Raw genomic sequence first — 21,484 nt, forward strand, 5'->3', positions numbered from 1 at the left:
GGTCATTATTGCCAAGCAGTTCTATTTTTGTTTCATCAGACCAGAGGACATTTCTCCAAAAAGTACAATCGTTGTCCCCATGTGCAGTTGCAAACCGTAGTCTGGCTTTTTCATGGCGGATTTGGAGCAGTGGCTTTTTCCTTGCTGAGCGGCCTTTCAGGTTATGTCGATATAGGACTCGTTTTACTGTGGATATAGATGCATTTTTACCTGTTTCCTCCAGCATCTTCACAAGGTCCTTTGCTGTTGTTCTGGGATTGATTTTTGCACCAAAGTACATTCATCTCTAGGAGACAGAACGCGTCTCCTTCCTGAGAGGTATGACGGCTGCGTGGTCCCGTGGTGTTTATACTTGCGTACTATTGTTTGTACAGATGAGCGTGGTACCTTCAGGCGTTTGGAAATTGCTCCCAAGGATGAACCAGACTTGTGGAGGTCTACAATTTCTTTTTTGAGGTCTTGGCTGATTTTCTGAAGATAGGTCTTGAACTACATCCACAGATACACCTCCAATTGACTCAAATGATGTCAATTAGCCTATCAGAAGCTTCTAAAGCCATGACATCATTTTCTGGAATTTTCCAAGCTGTTTAAAGGTACAGTCAACTTAGCGTATGTAAACTTCTGACCCACTGGAATTGTGATACAGTGAATTATAAGTGAAATAATCTGTCTGTAAACAATTGTTGGAAAAATGACTTGTGTTGTGCACAAAGTAGATGTCCTAACCGACTTGCCAAAACTATAGTTTGTTAACAAGACATTTGTGGAGTGGTTGAAAAACTAGTTTTAATGACTCCAACCTAAGTGTATGTAATCTTCTGACTTCAACTGTATGTGTTGCCACCTAAGCTGTATGTGTTGCCATGCGCTATTTAAAGCAAATTTTGAACTTGTATTAATCAAAAACATATTCAAATATCGCCATACCGTCCAATTTGTTTTAAATACTGTGATATGATATTTTGGCCATATTGCCCAGCTCTAAACTAGACTGTGGAAAAGTACAGAATAGTACATGGAAAAGAATAGGAACAGAGTATCAGAATATATTGAGACACAAATAACTTCTTTATCCATCTTCCATCCTAACAGTAGTACTATTAATTGTAATACTTTCATACCTTGAATGTAAAAATGTCGAAGTTAGAGGCCACACCTGTAACAACATTACAAAATATCACGATAAGCATACAAGCTGAATTGTAGCCTAAAGACAAAACGAAGTGGTTGTTATTTTCCCTGTACTTAGTTTGCTATATTGAGACATAAGTCCTACCTGGCGGTCCTGGGAGACCTTGAGCTCCGAAATCACCTTTCTCCCCCTTTGTCACTACAAAAAAAACAGAGCACATGTAAAGAAAAAAAAATATATATATATATATATATATATATTTTTTTTTTACATATATATATAGATTGTAGAAAATAAAAATGGAAACATTTCCATGGGAAATTAATATAATTTGTATCACTATTGTAATGGATGTATGCACCACCCATGCCCAATGGCAGTCAAATATAACTTTTTATGGGATAATGGAATGGATTGTGATATCTAAATTACACCTTGACTGCAGTATTTGATGTTCGAGTTTCAGTTAATTTCCCAAATCGAGGTGCTTTTGATGAAAGCTTTAGCCTAATTTCTTGACAGTAGATTGATCATGAATCCCTCTTTCTTCAATAGCTGAATCAAATTGAAGGTAGACGGGGAACGGTTTGTCTCCTTAAATAATAAAAACGGTCTAACTTCATTTTGTTGACTGCTAAGGTACAGTGCATTCGGAAAGTATTCAGACCTCTTCCTTTTTTTGTTACGTTACAGCCGTATTCTAAAACTGATTTAAAAAAAGGTATTCTCAATCTACTCTTCGATCAGCAGGTAAGGGTGTTTTCGAGCGGCTAGATGTTCTTTACCATTTGGCCATCAGATTTTCCACCCATGCTCCTTATATGACACATCACTGCACTCTATACTCCTCGGTAAACAGGTCATCTCTGTAAACCCATTGCAAGACCCACTGGTTGATGCTTATTTATAAAACTCTCTTAGGCCTCACTCCCCCCTATCTGAGATACCTACTGGAGCCCTCACCTCCACATACAACACCCGTTCTGCCAGTCACATTCTTTTAAAGGTCCCCAAAGCACACACGAGGAAAAAGTCAAGGATCATATCACCTCCACCTTACCTGTCACCCGAGACCCACTTCATTTGCTTACCGCCCTAACAGGTCCACAGACGATGCAATTGCCATCACACTGCACAATCCCATCTGGACATGAGGAATACCTATGTAAGAATGCTATTCATTGACTACAGCTCAGCATTCAACACTATAGTACCCTCCAAGCTCATCATTCAGCTTGAGGCCCTGGGTCTCAACCCCGCCATGTGCAACTGGGTCCTGGACTTCCTGATAGGCCGTCCTCAGGTGGTGAAGGTAGGAAACATCTCCACTTCGCTGATCCTCAACACTGAGGCCCCACAAGGGTGCATGCTCAGCCCCCTCCTGTACTCCCCGTTCACCCATGACTGCATGGCCATGCACGCCTCCAACTCAATCATCAAGTTAGCAGACGACACTTCAGTAGTAGGCTTGATTACCAACAATGACGAGACAGCCTACAGGGAGGAGGTGAGGGCTCTCGGAGTGCGGCGTCAGGAAAATAACCTCTCACTCAACGTCAACAAAACAAAAGAGATGATCGTGGACTTCAGGAAACAGCAGAGAGAACAACCCTCTATCCACTGGGACAACAGTGGAGAAAGTGAAAAGTTTTAAGTTCCTCAGCGTACATATCACTGACAAACTGAAATGGTCCACCCACACAGACAGTGTGGTGAAGACCAACAGCGCCTCTTCAACCTCAAGAGGCTGAAGAAATTTGGCTTGTCACCTAAAACCCTCACAAACTTTTACAGATGCACAATTGAGAGCATCCTGTCGTGTGGATCAATGCCTGGTACGGCAACTGCATCGCCCACAACCGCAGGGCTCTCTAGAGGGTGGTACGATCTGCATAACGCATCACCGGGGGAAAAGTATCTGCCCTCCTGGACACCTACAGCACCCGACGTCACAGGAAGGCCAAAAAGATCATCAAGGACAACAACCAACCGAGCCACTGCCTGTTCACCCCGCTCCCATCCAGAAGGCGAGGACAGTACAGGTGCATCAAAGTTGGTAACGAGAGACAGAAGCTATTTTTCAATCTCAAGGCCATCAGACTGCTAAACAGCCATCACTAACACAGAAAGGTTGCTGCCTACATAATTGAAATCATTAGCTTTAATAAATGGAACACTAGTCACTTTAATAATGTTTACATATCTTGCATTACTCATCTCATATGAATATACGAATATGCATTCTATATTATCTATTACATCTTAGCCTATGCCGTTTTGACATTGCTCATCCATATATTTATATATTCTTATTCCATTCCTTTACTTAGATTTGTGTGTATTAGGTATTTGTTGTGGAATTGTCAGATATTGCTGCATTGTCGGAACTAGAAGCTGAAGCATTTCATTACACTCGCAATAACATCTGCTAACCATGTGTATGTGACCAATACAATTTGATTTGATCCCTGGGTCGCTCCTCTTTTCAGTTCGCTGCAGCTAGCGACTGGAACGAGCTGCAAAAAAACACTCTTCATTCAAAGACTCAATCATGGACACTCTTACTGACAGTTGTGGTTGCTTCGCGTGGTGTATTGTTGTCTCTACCTTCTTGCCCTTTGTGCTGCTACCATGTTGTGTTTTCATGTGTTGATGCCATGCTGTGTTCTTGTCTTAGGTCTCTCTTTATGTAACAATGGCCTCCATCATTTCTAAATGGAAGAAGTTTGGAATCACCAAGACTCTTCCTAGAGCTGGCCACCTGGCCAAACTGAGCAATCGGGGGAAAAGGGCCTTGGTCAGGGAGGTGACCAAGAACCCAATGGTCACTCTGACAGAGCTCCAGAGTTCCTCTGTGGAGATGGGATAACCTTCCAGAAGGACAACCATCTCTGCAGCAGTCCAACAATCAGGCCTTTATGGTAGAGTGGCCAGATGAGAGCCACTCCTCAGTTAAAGGCACATGACAGCCCGTTTGGAGTTTGCCAAAAGGCACCCAAAGGACCTTAAGACCATGAGAAACAACATTCTCTGGTCTGATGAAACCAACATTGAACTCTTTGGTCTGAATGCCAAGAGTCACATCTGGAGGCAACCTGGCACCACCCCTACGGTGAAGCATGGTGGTGGCAGCATCATGCTGTGGTGATGTTTTTCAGCGACATGGACTGGGAGACACGACAGGATCGAGGGAAAGCTGAACAGAGCAAAGTGCAGAGAGATCCTTGATCAAATCCTGCTCCAGAGCATTCAGGACCTCAGACTGGGGCGAAGGTCCACCTTACAACAGGACAACGACCCTAAGCACACAGCTAAGACAACACACAAGTGGCTTCGGGGCAAGTCTCTAAATGTCCTTGAGTGGCCCAGCCAGAGCCTGGACTTGAACCCGATCGAGCATCTCTGGAGAGACCTGAAAATAGCTGTTCAGCGACGCTTCCCATCCAACCTGACAGAGCTTGAGAGGATCTGCAGAGAAGTCGAGGCTGTAATAGCTGCCAAAGGTGCTTCTACAAAGTACTGAGTAAAGGGTATGAATACTTATGTAAATATGATATTTCGGTTTATATTTGCATAAATGTCAAAAACCCGTTTGAGCTTTGTCATTATGGGGTATTGTGTGTAGATTGATGAATATTAAATATTGAATATTAAAAATATTTAATCAATTTTAGAATAAGGCTGTAACGTAACAAAAACGAGGAAAAAGTCCAGGGGTCTGAATACTTTCTGCCTATGCGCCAAGATTTAATCCTCTGTCTTCGAGAGGTTTCATCGCTAGGTATAACGTTTGATGTAAAAACAACAAATCATTGTCAGCCTACCTGGATAATTCCTTGAGGCGTCATATCCCTGCAATAAATAGGAAATGGCACATTTAAACATTTTCCAGTATTTTGCACACAAACATGATATCCTGTTTCCAATATTGGACAAGTCAACATTGTCCCTCCCTCTTTCAGTCTGTGTTATTCCGTTTGGTGCTGAATGAACACAACCCTGGTTTTGGGTATAAGGATTCTGATAAACTCACATTGAAGCGGTCCACGGGCACAGCTGGCCCAGGTGGTCCCGGCGGCCCAGGTGGGCCTGGGACACCCTGAAAACAGAAGACATTAAGTTACTTTCAGTTTGTATTAAAAGCTAAGTTGAATCGCATCTAAAAGACAGTGCACTTCCATTGTATCGTAAACAGGCACAGTACATTGTTATAAGCACGTGTCACACTTACTGGGTAGCTAAATCCAGCTCCTGTGGTTGGCTCTCCTTTTTCACCCTTGTATCCGTTCACACCAGGACGACCCTGTAGGAAACAGACATCGATAGCTAGATACTACGCAAGGAGCATTCACTAGAGATAAATACTACTACTAGTAGTAGTACTAGTAGCAGCATTCCATATCGATACTTTCCTAACTTGTACATAATTACACACCAACTGGCAATAGATGTTATAGTAACAACATTCAATCATTCCACCCCTGTTCAAGTCAAGGAAACATTTGTACCACTTTCAAGCAATTACACCATTGATACCAAAGAGACTAGAATGCACTCGACCTACACAGCATTTTGGCAACTAAAAGACAAATGTTACCTTTTTTTGACACGCTACTGAGCACCTACTGTAATTGTAAAGTTCTAAATTCAGCTTGAGTACTTACAGGTCTTCCGGGCATTCCAAATTCACCCTTTATCCCAGGAGAACCATACTGCCCCTGCACAAACAACAATACATCAATCATATGAGACCCAAACACAAAACACTCTAAATTTCTTTTTGAGAGGGATCAATGAAACACTGTGCCTTGCATAAGCATTCATACCCCTAGGATTTTTTCACATTTGATTGTGTTACAAAGTGGGATTTAAATGTATTTAATGCTACTTTTTTTGGATGATCAATGGAAACAGGATGCACTTGAGCTCAATTTCGAATCTCATAGCAAAGGGTCTGAATACTTATGTAAATAAGGTAATTCTGTTTTGTATTTTTTATAAATTTGCAAAAATGTCGAAACCTGTTTTTGCTTTGTTATTATGGTGTATTGTGTGTAGATTGATGAGGGAAAACACATATTTAATAAATTTTCTAATAAGGCTGTAACGTAACAAAATGTGGAAAAAGTCAAGGGGTCTGAATACTTTCCAAATGCACTGTATGGCTAATTAAGCAGCTTATATGATTGCACGGCACTTGAAAGCAGCACCACAAATGAAAGGCGAAATTCGTGATAAAACCTGAGTTAGTAAGTAGCCTATCTTTGGTGGAGCGCGCGTGGCTCACCTGGCTCACTCCGACTGTCAAAGGAACTGTGAGATTGATTTTTTTCATGAAAGTAACGCAAAGTAATATAACACGTTACTTTCCATACAAAGTAATATTGTAAAGTAAAGCTTTACTTTTGTTAAATGTAATGAGTAATATATAATCCCAACACTGCCCATGACCATGTCAGTTTAATTTAAGGCAGCTTCAAATGGCAAGACCGTAACGTCAAGTAATGAGCCTAAAAGTACTTACAGGAGGCCCGACGGGTCCGGCAGGTCCTCTGTCGCCCTACAAAAGATGGAGAGTTGGTCTTTTAACTCGGCTCGGAGGACAACACACAGATAAGACCGAGCCAGACAGAAGTGTAGGGCAGCAACCGAAGTGACTCTTCTTATCAACTGTATGCAAGAATTTCCTCTGTGTTGTCTTAGGAATTCAGCATTCTGTGTTGAGCTTACCAACCTCCATTGTCTCACCTCTGAGAAGCAAAGGTTACATCATGTAGTCTGATATCTGATTGGAGGTTATACTATTGGTCAACCACTCAGATTTTGAATCCAAACAGCACATTGGCTTATTAAACAGTCTTAGAGTCTTTGTTCTATCTATTATTTGTTCCTGCTGTGGTGAGATATCTACACTCTTTATTTCCCTCTCCCATGAGCTATGGGCCATAGTTTCTTTGTCTCGCTCTCTCACAATGCTTAGAATAATGCCTTGTAATGCTTGTTAATGCTGTGCACGTTAAGCTTATGCCATGTCTAATGTTATCATTCATTTTCCAAAGTAATTAAATACACTTGTATTTAGAATTCCTTTCTCACGACCAGTCCTTCACCTTAGTCAGCAAAATGCATAATACTCGATTGCTCATGGTTTAACTATAGGCAGACAAACATTTTGATAGGCTAATTGCTTAGTCTTATTATGAGTCGCATGTGAGATATTTATGGTATCATATATACGATAAACACACGTGTCAAATATTACTGCAGACTACAGAAGTCAATAGTGAGACGCTCACCTTCTCACCCGACAATCTTCCCAGGTACAAAGTATTCCCATCAGGCCCAATGATTGAGCCAGACTCGCCCTTCTCGCCCTGGGAAGAGACGCATAAGAAGAGTGAGAAACTGGTTAATTTGTTAACCCCCACAAAATAAACACTTGCTGGGAATGGGCCTAACTCAGTGGTACACTGTAGCAACAATGACAGGGCAATGTTGCTGTGTGGTCCCATCACTGACCTTGACTCCGTAACTGGGTTGGCCTGGATCTCCCATGTCGCCCTTTGGTCCAATCGGGCCCTGTCAGAAAAGCCAAAGATTAGAAAATGTGCTGTTTGTCACACATCAAACTAGCACTGATGTTTGGTTTATTTAGTCTTTCAGGGCAAATATCCACCCTACTATGACATCCACACTTGCTAGAACACAACGTTAGAAGAACTGTAGGAAACTCAATGCTTACAGGGAATCCAGCTTGGCCCTACAGAAAAGAAAAGAACATCAAATCAGATTTTTTTTATGACTGGTTAAGTAGGACCACACATGGTCCCAAATATTTGGTAATTACTTTCATTAAAGGGATACTTTGTGATTCTGGCTATCTATTCTGATAGACTTCCAGTCTTTGCGCAAATGATAGTTTGCATTGGCTCACGAAACTACCTCTAACTTCCTTCCTACTGGATGCAGAGTCATAGAAATGGTATCCATATGTTAATCTGACTGGGGAAGTAGATAATGGGCTTCACTGCCAAAATTCCAAACTATCCCTTTAAGTAAAATCTATATTTTGTGCTAGTGAGAAGGATTTCCATCATCTCCCCATATTTGTCCAAAAAACTCAAATCTCTAAGGACATGTATCATTTCCAGGATTTCATCGCATTACATGTTCTCAACAGGTTTTGCAACATAAGAACATTTGGTTCATTTAAGAACATCAATAAAATATCCAGATGAAGGAATAATGTAATTCATGAAAATTACACAGGCCCTTGGGAAAACGACTGTACATTGTATTTCTTAAATGTGGGTTGTGTGATGTAAATGTAGTTTTGGCCTAATACCGGTAGAAGGTATGTAAGCTTTATATTAATTATATACAACAGATGGTTACTGCCATCTCCATAGGATCTTTGTTATAAAAGCAGGACAAGCATGTAATGAAGATCATATTGTCTCGAGAATTCTTCTCTGCTACACTTCCAATGCGTAACGAGGACCCTATACAGGAGTTGTGTTCAGGCACGCATAGTAAAACACTGCCACGGAAGACAAAACTAGCGTTTCTTATTGGAAAAGTTCAGGTAGTCCCTTCCGATTTCAGTCAGTTTCTTCCATTTGGCACCAAATTAATATGACCCAGGGTTTGTAGTCATTGGTTTAGTTTCATTGTGACTTATATAGCCCTTGATCGATTTGCTGGATGCATTTCAAACATTGATCAAATTACACCCAGAATTATTACTGCAATTGATCAATCGAGTTTGGCAAATGAATGACACATCAATTTAACACTTCATTGTATGAAAAAGAAGTGTGTCCTGTAGTTCTTATAAAATTTGCTTTTAAGACTATTGGAGTAACATTGAACCACATTAATGATAACAGTGTTTTCAAACAGGACAAAACACCTACCTGGGGCCCGGCGCCTCCAACGGCACCATCATACTGCAGGAAGAGAAATTACACAGCTTAATGTCAATGCACTCTCAACTGTCCATGTTGGAGGAGATACAGTAGAGCTAAAAGAAGATCATGCATGGATGGGTATGTTTATTTCCAGACTCCTTATCCACACCCCCTAGGCACTTCATGTAGATTTCAAAATAGTCGGATTGGTATAAGCAATAGGGTAATAGCTCAATCTTGCCAGGGATAGGCCAGGGATTTTGTTGTTGTTGACATTTTGCTTATACATATCCAATCCCTTCTGATCAAAACAAGTTTCTACTTGGGGTAGGCGCTTTTTAGATCGGTAAGTTAAAGTCTAAACCGACCGGGATGGGGCCCATTTATCATCAGTTGAAAACTGCAAAATTTGCCTCCACCCTATGGCAAAATGTGTAGAATTGCAGGAAATTAGCTGTAAGACTGCACATTTGTGGGGCCTCCCAAGTGGCGCAGCGGTCTAAGGCACTGCATCGCAGTGCTTGAGGCGTCACTACAGACCAGGGTTTGATCCCAGGCTGTGTCACAGCCGGTCGTGACAGGGAGACCCATGACGCGGCGCACAATTTGCCCAGCGTCTTCCGGTTTAGGGGAGGGTTTGGCTGGCCCAGATTTCCTTGTCCCATTGCGCTCTAGCGACTCCTTGTGGTGGGCCGGGTACCTTCAAGCCGACTCTTGCCAGCTGAACGGTATTTCCTCCGACACATTGGTGCGGCTTGCTTCCGGGTTATTCGAGCAGTGTGACAAGAAGCAGTGCAGCTTAGCAAGGTTGTGTCTCGGAGGACGCATGGCTCTCGACCTTCACCTCTCCCGAGTTCGTAGGGGAGTTGCAGCGATGGGGCAAGACTAACTACCAATTGGATATCACGGAAATAAAAAAGATCTCTCCGCTCCATGGCAAAATGAGTAGAATTGCATGAAATGAGTTATAAAATTGCTAAATCATCTCTCTGCCCCATGGCAAAATGTGGAGGGTGGGTATGGATGTGGGTACGCAGACCCACGAGCCACTGTGGCCCCTCAGGTTGTTCAATTTGTTTGCCCCTATAGACAAACCCCATCAAAGTTGCCCATCCCTGGTCTAGGGGGTAGTGTCCAGAGGGGTAGGGTCTAGAGGGGCACTGGGGGTAAGGCCTAGGAGTTGTTTCGGTACAGGGCCTTACACTGCTGGAGGTCTGGTAGATGATTTGTCCTGGTGGGCCAGGTGGGCCTGGTGGTCCAGGCTGTCCGTTTCCATCGCGACCAGATTCGCCCTAAAAACCAGACACAAGAGAACATCAGCCTCAGGGACAAAGACATGCTGGTGCTGAATCCATAAAAAACATGGGAGTGGTGGAAGTGGCACCAAATAACTGACACAGGGTCAGATATTTTCTCGTCCATCTGAATGTTAATTGCTAAACACATTGATTTCCTGGTAGGTAGTTACAGGTTTTGAAAACAATATCGGTGTTAAATGGTCTTGCTCTAGGCATGCAATTTACCTATTATTATGTCCCCTGAATAACATTTTAATTCTATGAACATTTGAAAATACTCACCCTTTCTCCTCTGTCCCCAATGTCCCCCTTTTGTCCCTGGAAATTTAAAAGGGAACCCGAGAAAAAAAAGCATACATTTGTGAGAGAAAGTCCAATATTTAGAAAAAATCCATAAAATAAACAGATCATAAAAAGAAACGTCCTCTCACTGTCAACTGCGTTTATTTTCAGCAAACTTAACATGTGTAAATATTTGTATGAACATAGCAAGATTCAACAACTGAGAAATAAACTGAACAAGTTCCACAGACATGTGACTAACAGAAATGGAATAATGTGTCCCTGAACAAAGGGGGGTTCAAAAGAACAGTCAGTATCTGGTGTGCCAACCAGCTGCATTAAGTATTGCAGTGCATCATCTCCTCCTCATGGACTGCACCAGATTAACCAGTTCTTGCTGTGAGATGTTACCGCACTCTTCCACCAAGGCACCTGCAAGTTCCTGGACATTTCCGGGGGGAATGGCCCTAGCCCTCACCCTCCGATCCAACAGGTCCCAGATGTGCTCAATGGGATTGAGATCCGAGCTCTTCACTGGCCATGGCAGAACACTGACATTCCTGTCTTGCAGGAAATCACGCACAGAACGAGCAGTATGGCTGGTGGCATTGTCATGCTGGAGGGTCATGCCAGTATGAGCCTGCAGGAAGGGTACCACATGAGGGAGGAGGATGTTTTCCCTGTAACGCACAGCGTTGAGATTGCCCGATGATGCTGTGACACACCGCCCCAGACCATGACGGACCCTCCACCTCCAAATCGATCCCGCTCTAGAGTACAGGCCTCGGTGTAACGCTCATTCCTTTGACGATAAACGGGAATCCGACCATCACCCCTGGTGAGACGAAACGGCGACTCGTCAGTGAAGAGCACTTTTTGCCAGTCCTGTCTGGTCCAGCGACGGTGGGTTTGTGCCCATAGGCAACGTTGTTGCCGGTGATGTCTGGTGAGAACCTTCCTTACAACAGGCCTACAAGCCCTCAGTCCAGCCTCTCTCAGCCTATTGCGGACAGTCTGAGCGTTCCTGGTGTAAATCGGGCAGTTGTTGTTGCCTTCCTGTACTTGTCCCGCAGGTGTGATGTTCAGAGGTCCCGATCCTGTGCAGGTGTTGTTACACGTGGTCTGCCACTGCGAGGACGATCAGCTGTCCATTCTGTCTCCTTGTAGCGTTGTCTTAGGCGTCTCACAGTACGGACATTGCAAATGTATTGCCCTGGCCACATCTGCAGTCCTCATGCTTCCTTGCAGCATGCCTAAGGCACGTTCACGCAGATGAGCAGGGACCCTGGGCATCTTTCTTTTGGTGTTTTTCAGAGTCAGTAGAAAGGCCTCTTTAGTGTCCTAAGGTTTCATAACTGTGACCTGAATTGCCTACCGTCTGTAAGCTGTTAGTGTCTTAACGACCGTTCCACAGGTGCATGTTCATTAATTGTTTATGGTTCATTGAACAAGCATGGGAAACAGTGCTTAAACCCTTTACAATGAAGATCTGTGAAGTTATTTGGATTTTTACGAATTATCTTTGAAAGACATGGTCCTGAAAAAGGGACGTTTCTTTTTTTCAGAAAATTCCCACTTTAAAAAATAAATAAATCGCTGTCTTCTTGTGCAAGAACAGATTGAGCAGATTAAATGTAGACAGGCTTTAAATTTCAGCCCAGCTGCACTACACACCAGTTGCATGTAATCAACTAATCATGACCTTCAGTCTGGAGCAGATGTGTTCTTGTTGGGCTGGAGCAAAACCCTGCACACCCAGAAGATTGCCAAGACCTGAGTTGCTGTTAACTACATGAGTTAGAACCCTGATGTAGATATTGTGAGGTGGGTGTGTGGAAGAAGGTTCTGACATACATTAGGTCCAGGGAAACCGTCCAACCCAGGTCGGCCATCGCTTCCCCGTGGTCCTTCACTTCCCTTCTCACCAGGAATACCAGGGAAACCAGACTTGCCCTATCGAGTGAAATATTAGCCCTACGTTAAATTGAAACTGATCACAAAAGAGGAATTCATGATAGAATATTGAGATGGCTTGCATTGTATTGTTATGTCGAAACAATATTTATTTCTTGACAAAATCATATGAAATTCAACCAAATAAAAGCTCTTACTGGTAGGCCAGGGATGCCAGGAGGACCCTGAAAGTGAACAGAAATAAATCAGAATCAGTAAGAAAATTTATGAAAATGGACAAATTCATACATTGGATCAAAAAATGAAAGCCAGCTGCAGAGGACACCCACCTGCTGCCCCTCTGGCCCTCTGGCTCCAGGAACCCCATTGGCCACTCCCACGCCAGAGCCTTCCATGTCATCCTTTACACACACCGAGATAGAGAGAGAGAAAGACTAAGTCTCTAAGGGCCGAATCCTAACTTTAAATTCGCACTGACATTGACATCAACCCATAATAACACTAAAGTCATGAGTTACGTGTGCGAATCTCATTCCTTCGTTCCTAATACAACCAGGAAAACAGTCCTTTCCATAACAACTCACGATACCCAACAACTCACGATTAATGTTCAAATAGCCTACTAAGGTTACACAAAAACATTCTTGCACTAAAACGAATCAATAAAATGTAACAATGTTAATGCAACATTAGTTTACAACAGGGTACCTGTTTACAGATATTTTCACAAGCGAGACTGCCGATACTATAAAACTATTATGAAACACAACATTAGTAATCATGCATCGTTAAAACCATTGAAATAGGTAAACCCGTCCCTGGTGGATACTCACAAAACCAACGCGATAGCTTGGTCCGGGGGGTCCTGGTGGCCCGGGTTGTCCCAGTGGTCCCATTGGTCCAGGGAGGCCAGCCAATCCACCCTGTCCTGGTTGACCGGGAATGCCATTCAATCCCTGTGCGCCCTGTGGAATGGGTTAGAATGATAGTCAAGATTCAAAAAGAGTAATTATCATATTGATAAGCCATTGTTCCACTCGTTGGCTTTAGTGCTGCATCTGAGCAGGCATCCATTGTCAGCAATACGCAAATAATAAGATCCAATCCACACACTACTAGTAGGACACACTTCACACAGGTATTAATCACATTGTAGGGCAACATAAGCAACATTAGGAGAAACTGACCAACTGCAGATATGGGACAGTTGAAATATAGTCCCCTAGCCTGAAACATAAAGTTCATACACATATGCCAAATGGATTGCCAACTCTGGTCCTGGAGAGCTACTAGGTGTGAAGGCATTTGTTCCAACCCAGCGCTAACGAGTTGATTATTTTAAAGAAGTGATTATTTGAAAGAGTTGTGTAGGTGCTGGGCTGGAACAAAAGCTTGCGCACCCAGTAACATTCCGGGGGACTGGGAGCAGGAGACGTGGGTCGTGTCCATTAGGGCACGCCACAGAAAACAATATAAAAGGTTTCGCAAGAGAAGTCCAAATAGCCCCTCTCTGTTTCAGTCTGTTTGGTTCCTAATGAACACAACCTTGCCCTAGAGACACAGAAAGTCCACTCTGCCATGCTGGTGACCTGGCACCTCCTGTAGATTGGCAGGTGTAGGAGAGGATGATGGCATAAGAGAACAGGTTGGAGAGATAGCTAGGAAGGTACAAGTAGAAGCTTTGCACGAGAAAGAGAGGGAACGCTTGAGCCCTTGCAGAATACTGTACATAAACCTCTCACCTTTCAATTGGCCATTAAGTTTATTTACAAATCTAACTTGTGTGTTTTCCAATCTGACCTCTGTGTTTTCAATAGCGTATTTGATTTAATAAAGTAAAGTAAAAAGGCTCGGTACCCACCTTCGCTCCGACTGCTCCTGGAAGACCGAGTTCACCTGGATCACCCTGTAGAGTAGGAACGTAGAGGTGATACACTTGTATGGACTGATCCCATTCAATTCCCATAGGTATTGCTCTTCATAAAACAATCAATGATGCCATTCGGTAATGACACAAGAGGCCATGAAGAGATGTAAAGAACTCGATCATTAGAATCATTCTGTTTTTCTTTCAGTCTTACCTTCTCTCCCCCGGGCCCTGCAGCTCCTGGGCGACCATCAGCACCAGGCGGGCCGTGTAAGCCCTAAAAAGCACACGTTTACGACTTAATATCACGATTATTAACTTAATCATCACAATCATCATAATCATTACACTTTGCGCACTGTATCAGCAGTGTAGTTGGTCAAATGACTTTTGGTTATATTTAATAAGTTAAAAAATGCAGGCATTTCACTGCAGAGGTCACCTTCCTTCTTACATTATGATAAAGCATTCTAAATAATTATGGATATAACACAATCAAATACTTATGACTATTATGGTTGCATTGTGGTATGTTAGATGAAAGGCAAAAGAATGGAGAGAAGGGTGCATTGCCTGAAGACCTACCGGTTGACCAGGAGCACCATCCAGTCCTGGAGGACCTTTGGGGCCAAATAAGCCAGAGACCCCTGTCCCAACAACAGAGGTACCTGGGGCCCCGGGGAGGCCAGGAGGGCCAGGCAAACCAGGCAGTCCCTACCGTCCCCAGAAAATACATCATGATTATTGTGCACATAATTTTAGCCCATTCGACCCCCCCGCCTAAACAACTGTTCCCCCAGTTTGTTACTGCAAAAGAGAATGTCCAATTCTCAGTCAACTTTGTAAAATAAAGGTAAATAAATGAATACATTTTTGTTAGAGTAAACTGCTGACAAATGTCAACAAACCCTAGTACGCACCCTAGTAAGGACAACATATCTTTAAAAAAACATACTGTAACAAATCATAGCTTGCGATGAAATACAGCAAGGAAGGCTTTCAGCCCAACATTGGTTGAGTAAATGAATGCCTTTCCAAATTGCTACTTCCTTCAAATTAATTTCACAGCTCAAGTCGCGTTCCACTTTGAGGTAGGACGCTGTACGCTCGAGTTGGATGTTTGGTCAGAGGAATACATAAAACATACATCTGTACTGGGTTTGGGGTTGTTTATACAGGTGTAGTGGAGCCCTAACACCGCTCCGGGGTGAAGTTTCACCTATGTGCAGATCTAGAATCAGCTTCCCTTCCCCATATCTAAATTGGAACCATTAGTGGGAAAAATGCAAAACTGACCCAGGATCAGTGTCTGCCCAACACCCCTAACAACTGCGGATGAACCAGTGTGGTATGCCGAGGAAATCTATGGCCCTTTTGCTTATGGAGTGAAGAGAAGTGGACTTACCCGAAGTGTCTCCAAGTCAGGGAACCCAGAGCCCTCCATGTCTGCAAAGGTCTAAAACAAAGAAGGTGAACTAGCTCAGACACATAATAGAAGTCATAATTCTCCATGGTGTTTACCTCGCAATTACATACAGGTCCTATGTCTCTACTGTAGCTCTGCTGACACCTTCTCCCCATTTGAAAGAATTTAGCTAAAATATGATTTGCTGGTCGCAACTGAACATTTTGGTATCAACAACCCTGTTGTGGTGGTTGCTTCAGGGTCCTTTGCTATCTGCAAATTGTTTGTAGAAAATACAAAACTAGGACTTTGGATCAAATGACTGGGGTCAATGTAGACTCACCGGCCGGTCGTGTCTGGTTGCCGCTGGTTGTCCGGGGGGCCCTGGAGGTCCCCTGGGGCCTGGCTGGCCCTCACCACGGTCACCCTGTGGGACAGACACATATGATCTGTTTGTGTTGTCTTGCCAACTCCTATGTTCAGTGTCATGCCAAACAACCATAACAGTTGGTTATACAGAACAAACAGATCTGGGACCAAGCCACACGATAACCGCTTCTCAATACAACAATGCCATGACGTGACAGGATATAGTACCTTCTCTCCTGTGAGCCCGGGGTCTCCTGGGATTCCAGGGAAGCCTGGCGGTCCAACAGGGCCCTGGGTAAGAGACAGAGCAGACTAGCAACTAGCCATACAAATACTTGACTTTTAGACAAACCATCCTCACTGCACCACTAGTTATCCATGAAATGGTAGCTTTCAAAGTACATTAATTCGTCAACCTACTTGAGATCCATCTTCACCTGGATCACCCTGAGGAAGAGAAAAATAAAACTAAATTAAATGGATACTGATCAAAAAGGTAAAGATGTAAAACCTGGAGACACGACGGGCCAATTGCAACTACTGCTTGTCACTGTTTTATCTCCAGGTGATCTCTTGTTAACCCTTTCAACACCATAGCCATATAAGAACACCTATAATTGCATTTCTAAATAGTAGGCAATTTGGGTATGCCAAAATATAAACCTTTATAATGTGACATTTCTATATTTGAGTATTTTTGTAATTATTTTAGTAATTTTTTTATTCTATTTAATTTATCAGGGGGTGCTGCAGTTTTGTGTTTTGAATTAAGTATTGTACATCATTACCTTTTTAAAACCATCCTTTACAGAATACACTTTTGTAGGCTATCCATAATAGTAGTTCATGAGTGCACAGAAAATTTGCGAAAGTCCCTGCTCATCTTTATTTTGTCAGTAACCAAAAGTAAGCTAACATTAGCTTACTTGGTCATGACATCCAGTATTTAGAGACCTATAATTTTTTGCTATGTACTTTATCTCTGAACTTTGTCAGAGACTCAGTGGCCGTGTCCAAATACCCATACTTGTGTCCTAAATAGTAGGCTGTTTGAGTATGAGAAACAAATGGAAAGTTCAATAGAATGCAACATTTAGAAGATGTCGTATACTTTAAATGCCGGATGTCATACTCATTTCGGCTTTGACAATAGCTGAATAATTAGATAAGGGGTTATCCGCTTCTGAAATTAATGAATAGCGGCAAAAGACGCAATCACGCATGACACATTCTCAGTATGCGAAAATAGAATGTTTAATGGTACAGTATGTGATATTTCAGAAACCGAGTATGGTTTAAATACCAGGATGTTATACTCACTTCAGCTCTTTATCTAGTAGAATACAATGCATGCTTTTTCCACAATGCATTGAAAGAGCTGGGCTGTGATAGGCCCTAATTCTCCAATTAGGAAGATACCGAAGCTTCTGAGGTGGTGTTCAAATGTAGGCTAAGTAGTTTTGTTCTCCTTAAAATAAACACAAGTGTCTTTGATAACAGAAGTCAGTTTTTTTTATAAAAAAAAAAAAGTGAAATTATTTTTTCTCACTGAAAAGTGTATTGTTCTCTTATCCTTCAGAGCTTTTAAACTACACTGAACAAAAAGATAAAACGCAACACCAAGATTTTACTGAGTCACATTTCATATAAAGAAATCAATTGTAATTAATTAATTAGGCTCTCCCCCCTCCCCTCAGGCATTGAAGAGGAGTCTGACAACATTCCACAGGCCAAAATCAACTCTATGCGAAGGAGATGTGTCGTGCTGCATGAGGCAAATGCTGGTCAACCAGAAACTGACTGATCCACACCCTTACTTGTTTTTATTTAAGGTACACCGCATGGTCAATAGTTTGTGGACACCTGCTCCATGAACATCTCATTCCAAAATCATGGCCATTAATATGGGTTGGTTCCCCTTTTGCTGATAAACCAGCCTCCACTCTTCTGGGAAGGCTTTCCACTAGATGTCATAAGATTGCTGCTGGGACTTGCTTCCATTCAGCCACAAGAGCATTAGTGAGGTCGGGCACTGATGTTGGGCGATTAGGCCTGGCTTGCAGTCGGCATTTCAATTCATCCCAATGGTGTTCGATGGGGTTGGGGTCAGGGCTCTGTGCAGGCCAGTCAAGTTCTTCCACACCGATCGACAAACCATTTCTTTATGGACCTCACTTTGTGCACGGGGGCATTGTCATGCTGAAACAGGAAAGGGTCTTCCCCAAACTGTTGCCACAAAGTTGGAAGCACAGAATCTTCTAGAATGTCATTGTATTCTGTAGCGCTAAGATTTCCTGCTGGTCAGTGCTTGCTAACTAGCTGCAAGCACCAGCTAGCCTTGAGCTAGCCTCGAGCTAGGCCCATATACCAGCTAATTCTAGGGCGACAATACCTCCTTTGCCTATTGGCCTGGACCCTTTATTGTCGACACGGAGCCCCGCCAATCCATCACGACTGGACTGCCGACGTGATTGCCCGATGTGGTCTACTAGCCCCGGCCCGCTAGCTTTTCTGAAAGCTGTGTCCCCTGCTCGTCTAGCGTAGTAGTGACTACCGAACAGCACCCTGAATCACCTATTGCTGCTCTTTTGACCCTATGATCACTCGGCTACACAGCTGATGCCCCCTGGACTGTTTCAAAAACACGGTACCTCATGTTGTTTACCTGTTGGCCCCAGCCTCGAACTCAGGTTCTGTATGTACCTAAATGACCTGTTCTGCCCAGCCATCGCCATTAGCCGTTGTTGTCTTAGCTCTCCTGATCAACACCTGTGATTGCTTTATGCCTCTCTCTAATGTCAATATGCCTTCTCTACTGCTGTCTTGGCTAGATCATATTGTTTTATTTCACTGTAGAGCCCTCAGCCCCGCTCAAAATGCCTTAGATAGCTCTTTTGTCCCACCCCACACACACGTGCAGACCTCACCTGGCTTAACTGGTGCCTCCAGAGACGAAACCTCTCTCATCATCACGCAAGGTTCACCGCCACTGTATTCACATCCTACCATACTCTTGTCTGTACATTATGCCTTGAATCTATTCTACCACACCCAGAAATCGGCTCCTTTTATTCTCTGTCCCCAAAGCACTAGACGACCAGTTCTTATAGCCTTTAGTCGTACCCTTATCCAACTCCTCCTCTGGTGATGTAGAGGTTAACCCAGGCCCTGTAGCCCCCAGTTCCACTCCTATTCCCCAGGTGCTATCATTTGTTGACTTCTGTAACAGTAAAAGCCTTGGTTTCATACATGTTAACAGAAGCCTCCTCCCTAAGTTTGTTTTATTCACTGCTTTAGCACACTCCGCCAACCCTAATGTCCTAGCCGTGGCTGAATCTTGGCTTAGGAAGGCCACCAAAAATTCTGAAATTTTCATCCCCAACGACAACATTTTCTGCCACGATAGAACTGCCATAGGGGCTGGAGTTGCAATCTACTGACAGAGAGTTCTGTCATGCTATCCAGGTCCCAAACAGTTCGAGCTTCTACTTTTAAAAATCTACCTTTCCAGAAATAAGTATTTCACTGTTGCTGCTTGTTATAGACCCCCCTCAGCCCCCAGCTGTGCCCTGGACACCATATGTGAATTAATTGCCCCCCCAATTTAGTTTGTATAGTTTGCACTGTTAGGTAACCTAAACTGGGATATGCTTAACACCCCGGTCGTCCTACAATCTAAGATAGTTGCCCTCAATCGCACAAATTATCAAGGAACCTACCAGGTACAACGCTAAATCCGTAAACACGGGCACCCTCATAGATATCATCCTGACCAACCTGCCTTCTAAATACACCTCTGCTGTCTTCAACCAGGATCTCAATGATCACTGCCTCATTGCCTGCGTCTGTAATGGGTCCGCGGTCAAACAACCACACCTCATCACTGTCAAACACTCCCAAAAATACGTCAGCCAGCAGGCCTTTCTAATCGACCTGGCCCGGGTATCCTGGAAGGATATTGACCTCATTCCGTCAGTAGAGGATGCCTGGTTATTCTTTAAAAAAGTGCTTTCCTCACCATCTTAAATAAGCATGCCCCATTAAAAAAAATTAGAACTAAGAACACTCCAGACTTGACCAGCACAAAAACATCCTGTGGCGTACTGCATTGGCATCGAATAGCCCCCGCGATATGCAACTTTTCAGGGAAATTAGGAACCAATATACACAGGAAGTTAGGAAAGCAAAGGCTAGCTTTTTCCAACAGAAATGTGCATCCTGTAGCACAAACTCCAAAAAGTTCTGGGACACAGTAAAGTCCATGGAGAATAAGAGGAGCTGCCCACTGCACTGAGGCTAGGAAACACTGTCACCACCGATAAACCTATGATAATCAAGAATTTCAAAAAGCATTTTTCTACGGCTGGCCATGCTTTCTACCTGGCTACCCCCTACCCCGGCCACTAGCTCTGCACCCCCCACAGCAAGTTGTCCAAGCCTCCCCATTTCTCCTTCACCCAAATCCAGAAAGCTGATGTTCTGAAAGAAGGTCAAAATCTGGACCAATACAAATCAACTGGGTTAGACAATCTGGACCCTCACTTTCTAAAATTATCCGCCGCAATTGTTGCAACCCCTATTACTAGCCTGTTCATCCTCTCTTTCGTATCGTCTGAGATCCCTAAAGATTGGAAATTTGCCGTGGTCATCCCCCTCATCAAAGGGGGAGACACTCTAGACCCAAAATGTTACAGACCTATATCCATCCTAACCTGCCTTTCTAAAGTCTTTGAAAGCCAAGTTAACAAACAGATCACCGACCATTTCAAATCCCACCGAACCTTCTCCGATATACAATCTGGTTTCCGAGCTGGTCATGGGTGCACCTCAGCCAAGCTCAAGATCCTAAACGATATCATAACCATCGATAAAAGACAATACTGTGCAGCCGTCTTCATCGACCTAGCCAAGGCTTTCAACTCTGTCAATCACCAAATTCTTATCGGCAGACTCAACAGCCTTGGTTTCTCAAATGACTGCCTCGCCTGGTTCACCAACTACTTCTCAGACAGAGTTCCGTTTGTCAAATTGGAGGGCCTGTTGGCCAAACCTCTGGCAGTCTATATGGTGGTGCCACAGGGTTCAATTCTCGGACCGACTATTTTCTCTGTATACATCAATGATGTCGCTCTTGCTGCTGGTGATTCTCTGATCCACCTCTACTCAGATGACACCATTCTGTATACTTCTGGCCCTTCTTTGGACACTGTGCTAACCTCCAAACGAGCTTCAATGCCATACAACACTCCTTCCATGGCCTCCAACCGCTCTTAAATGCAAGTAAAACTAAATGCATGCTTTTCA

At 43.4% G+C, this 21,484-nt stretch overlaps 1 protein-coding gene across 4 annotated transcripts in view; it reads right to left on the bottom strand.

Moving 5' to 3' along the window:
• LOC139547023 (collagen alpha-1(XVIII) chain-like) overlaps nt 1-21,484 on the bottom strand; it is a 159,509-nt gene that overhangs the window by 11,442 nt on the left and 126,583 nt on the right. For all 4 annotated transcript variants that reach the window (XM_071356068.1, XM_071356067.1, XM_071356066.1 and 1 more), the window contains 24 exons: nt 16,601-16,627; nt 16,409-16,471; nt 16,155-16,238; nt 15,812-15,862; nt 14,992-15,120; nt 14,621-14,683; nt 14,401-14,445; nt 13,373-13,504; nt 12,869-12,940; nt 12,737-12,763; nt 12,480-12,578; nt 10,626-10,661; nt 10,248-10,337; nt 9,052-9,084; nt 7,878-7,895; nt 7,655-7,714; nt 7,432-7,509; nt 6,660-6,695; nt 5,800-5,853; nt 5,367-5,438; nt 5,169-5,234; nt 4,960-4,987; nt 1,280-1,333; nt 1,125-1,159 (listed from right to left, as the gene is read on the bottom strand). In XM_071356068.1, the coding sequence (XP_071212169.1) occupies nt 1,125-1,159; nt 1,280-1,333; nt 4,960-4,987; nt 5,169-5,234; nt 5,367-5,438; nt 5,800-5,853; nt 6,660-6,695; nt 7,432-7,509; nt 7,655-7,714; nt 7,878-7,895; nt 9,052-9,084; nt 10,248-10,337; nt 10,626-10,661; nt 12,480-12,578; nt 12,737-12,763; nt 12,869-12,940; nt 13,373-13,504; nt 14,401-14,445; nt 14,621-14,683; nt 14,992-15,120; nt 15,812-15,862; nt 16,155-16,238; nt 16,409-16,471; nt 16,601-16,627 (1,452 nt within the window). The remainder of the gene's footprint in view (nt 1-1,124; nt 1,160-1,279; nt 1,334-4,959; nt 4,988-5,168; nt 5,235-5,366; nt 5,439-5,799; nt 5,854-6,659; nt 6,696-7,431; nt 7,510-7,654; nt 7,715-7,877; nt 7,896-9,051; nt 9,085-10,247; nt 10,338-10,625; nt 10,662-12,479; nt 12,579-12,736; nt 12,764-12,868; nt 12,941-13,372; nt 13,505-14,400; nt 14,446-14,620; nt 14,684-14,991; nt 15,121-15,811; nt 15,863-16,154; nt 16,239-16,408; nt 16,472-16,600; nt 16,628-21,484) is intronic.

The sequence above is a fragment of the Salvelinus alpinus genome, chromosome 20, assembly GCF_045679555.1.
Source record: "Salvelinus alpinus chromosome 20, SLU_Salpinus.1, whole genome shotgun sequence".
NCBI classification, from domain to species: domain Eukaryota; kingdom Metazoa; phylum Chordata; class Actinopteri; order Salmoniformes; family Salmonidae; genus Salvelinus; species Salvelinus alpinus.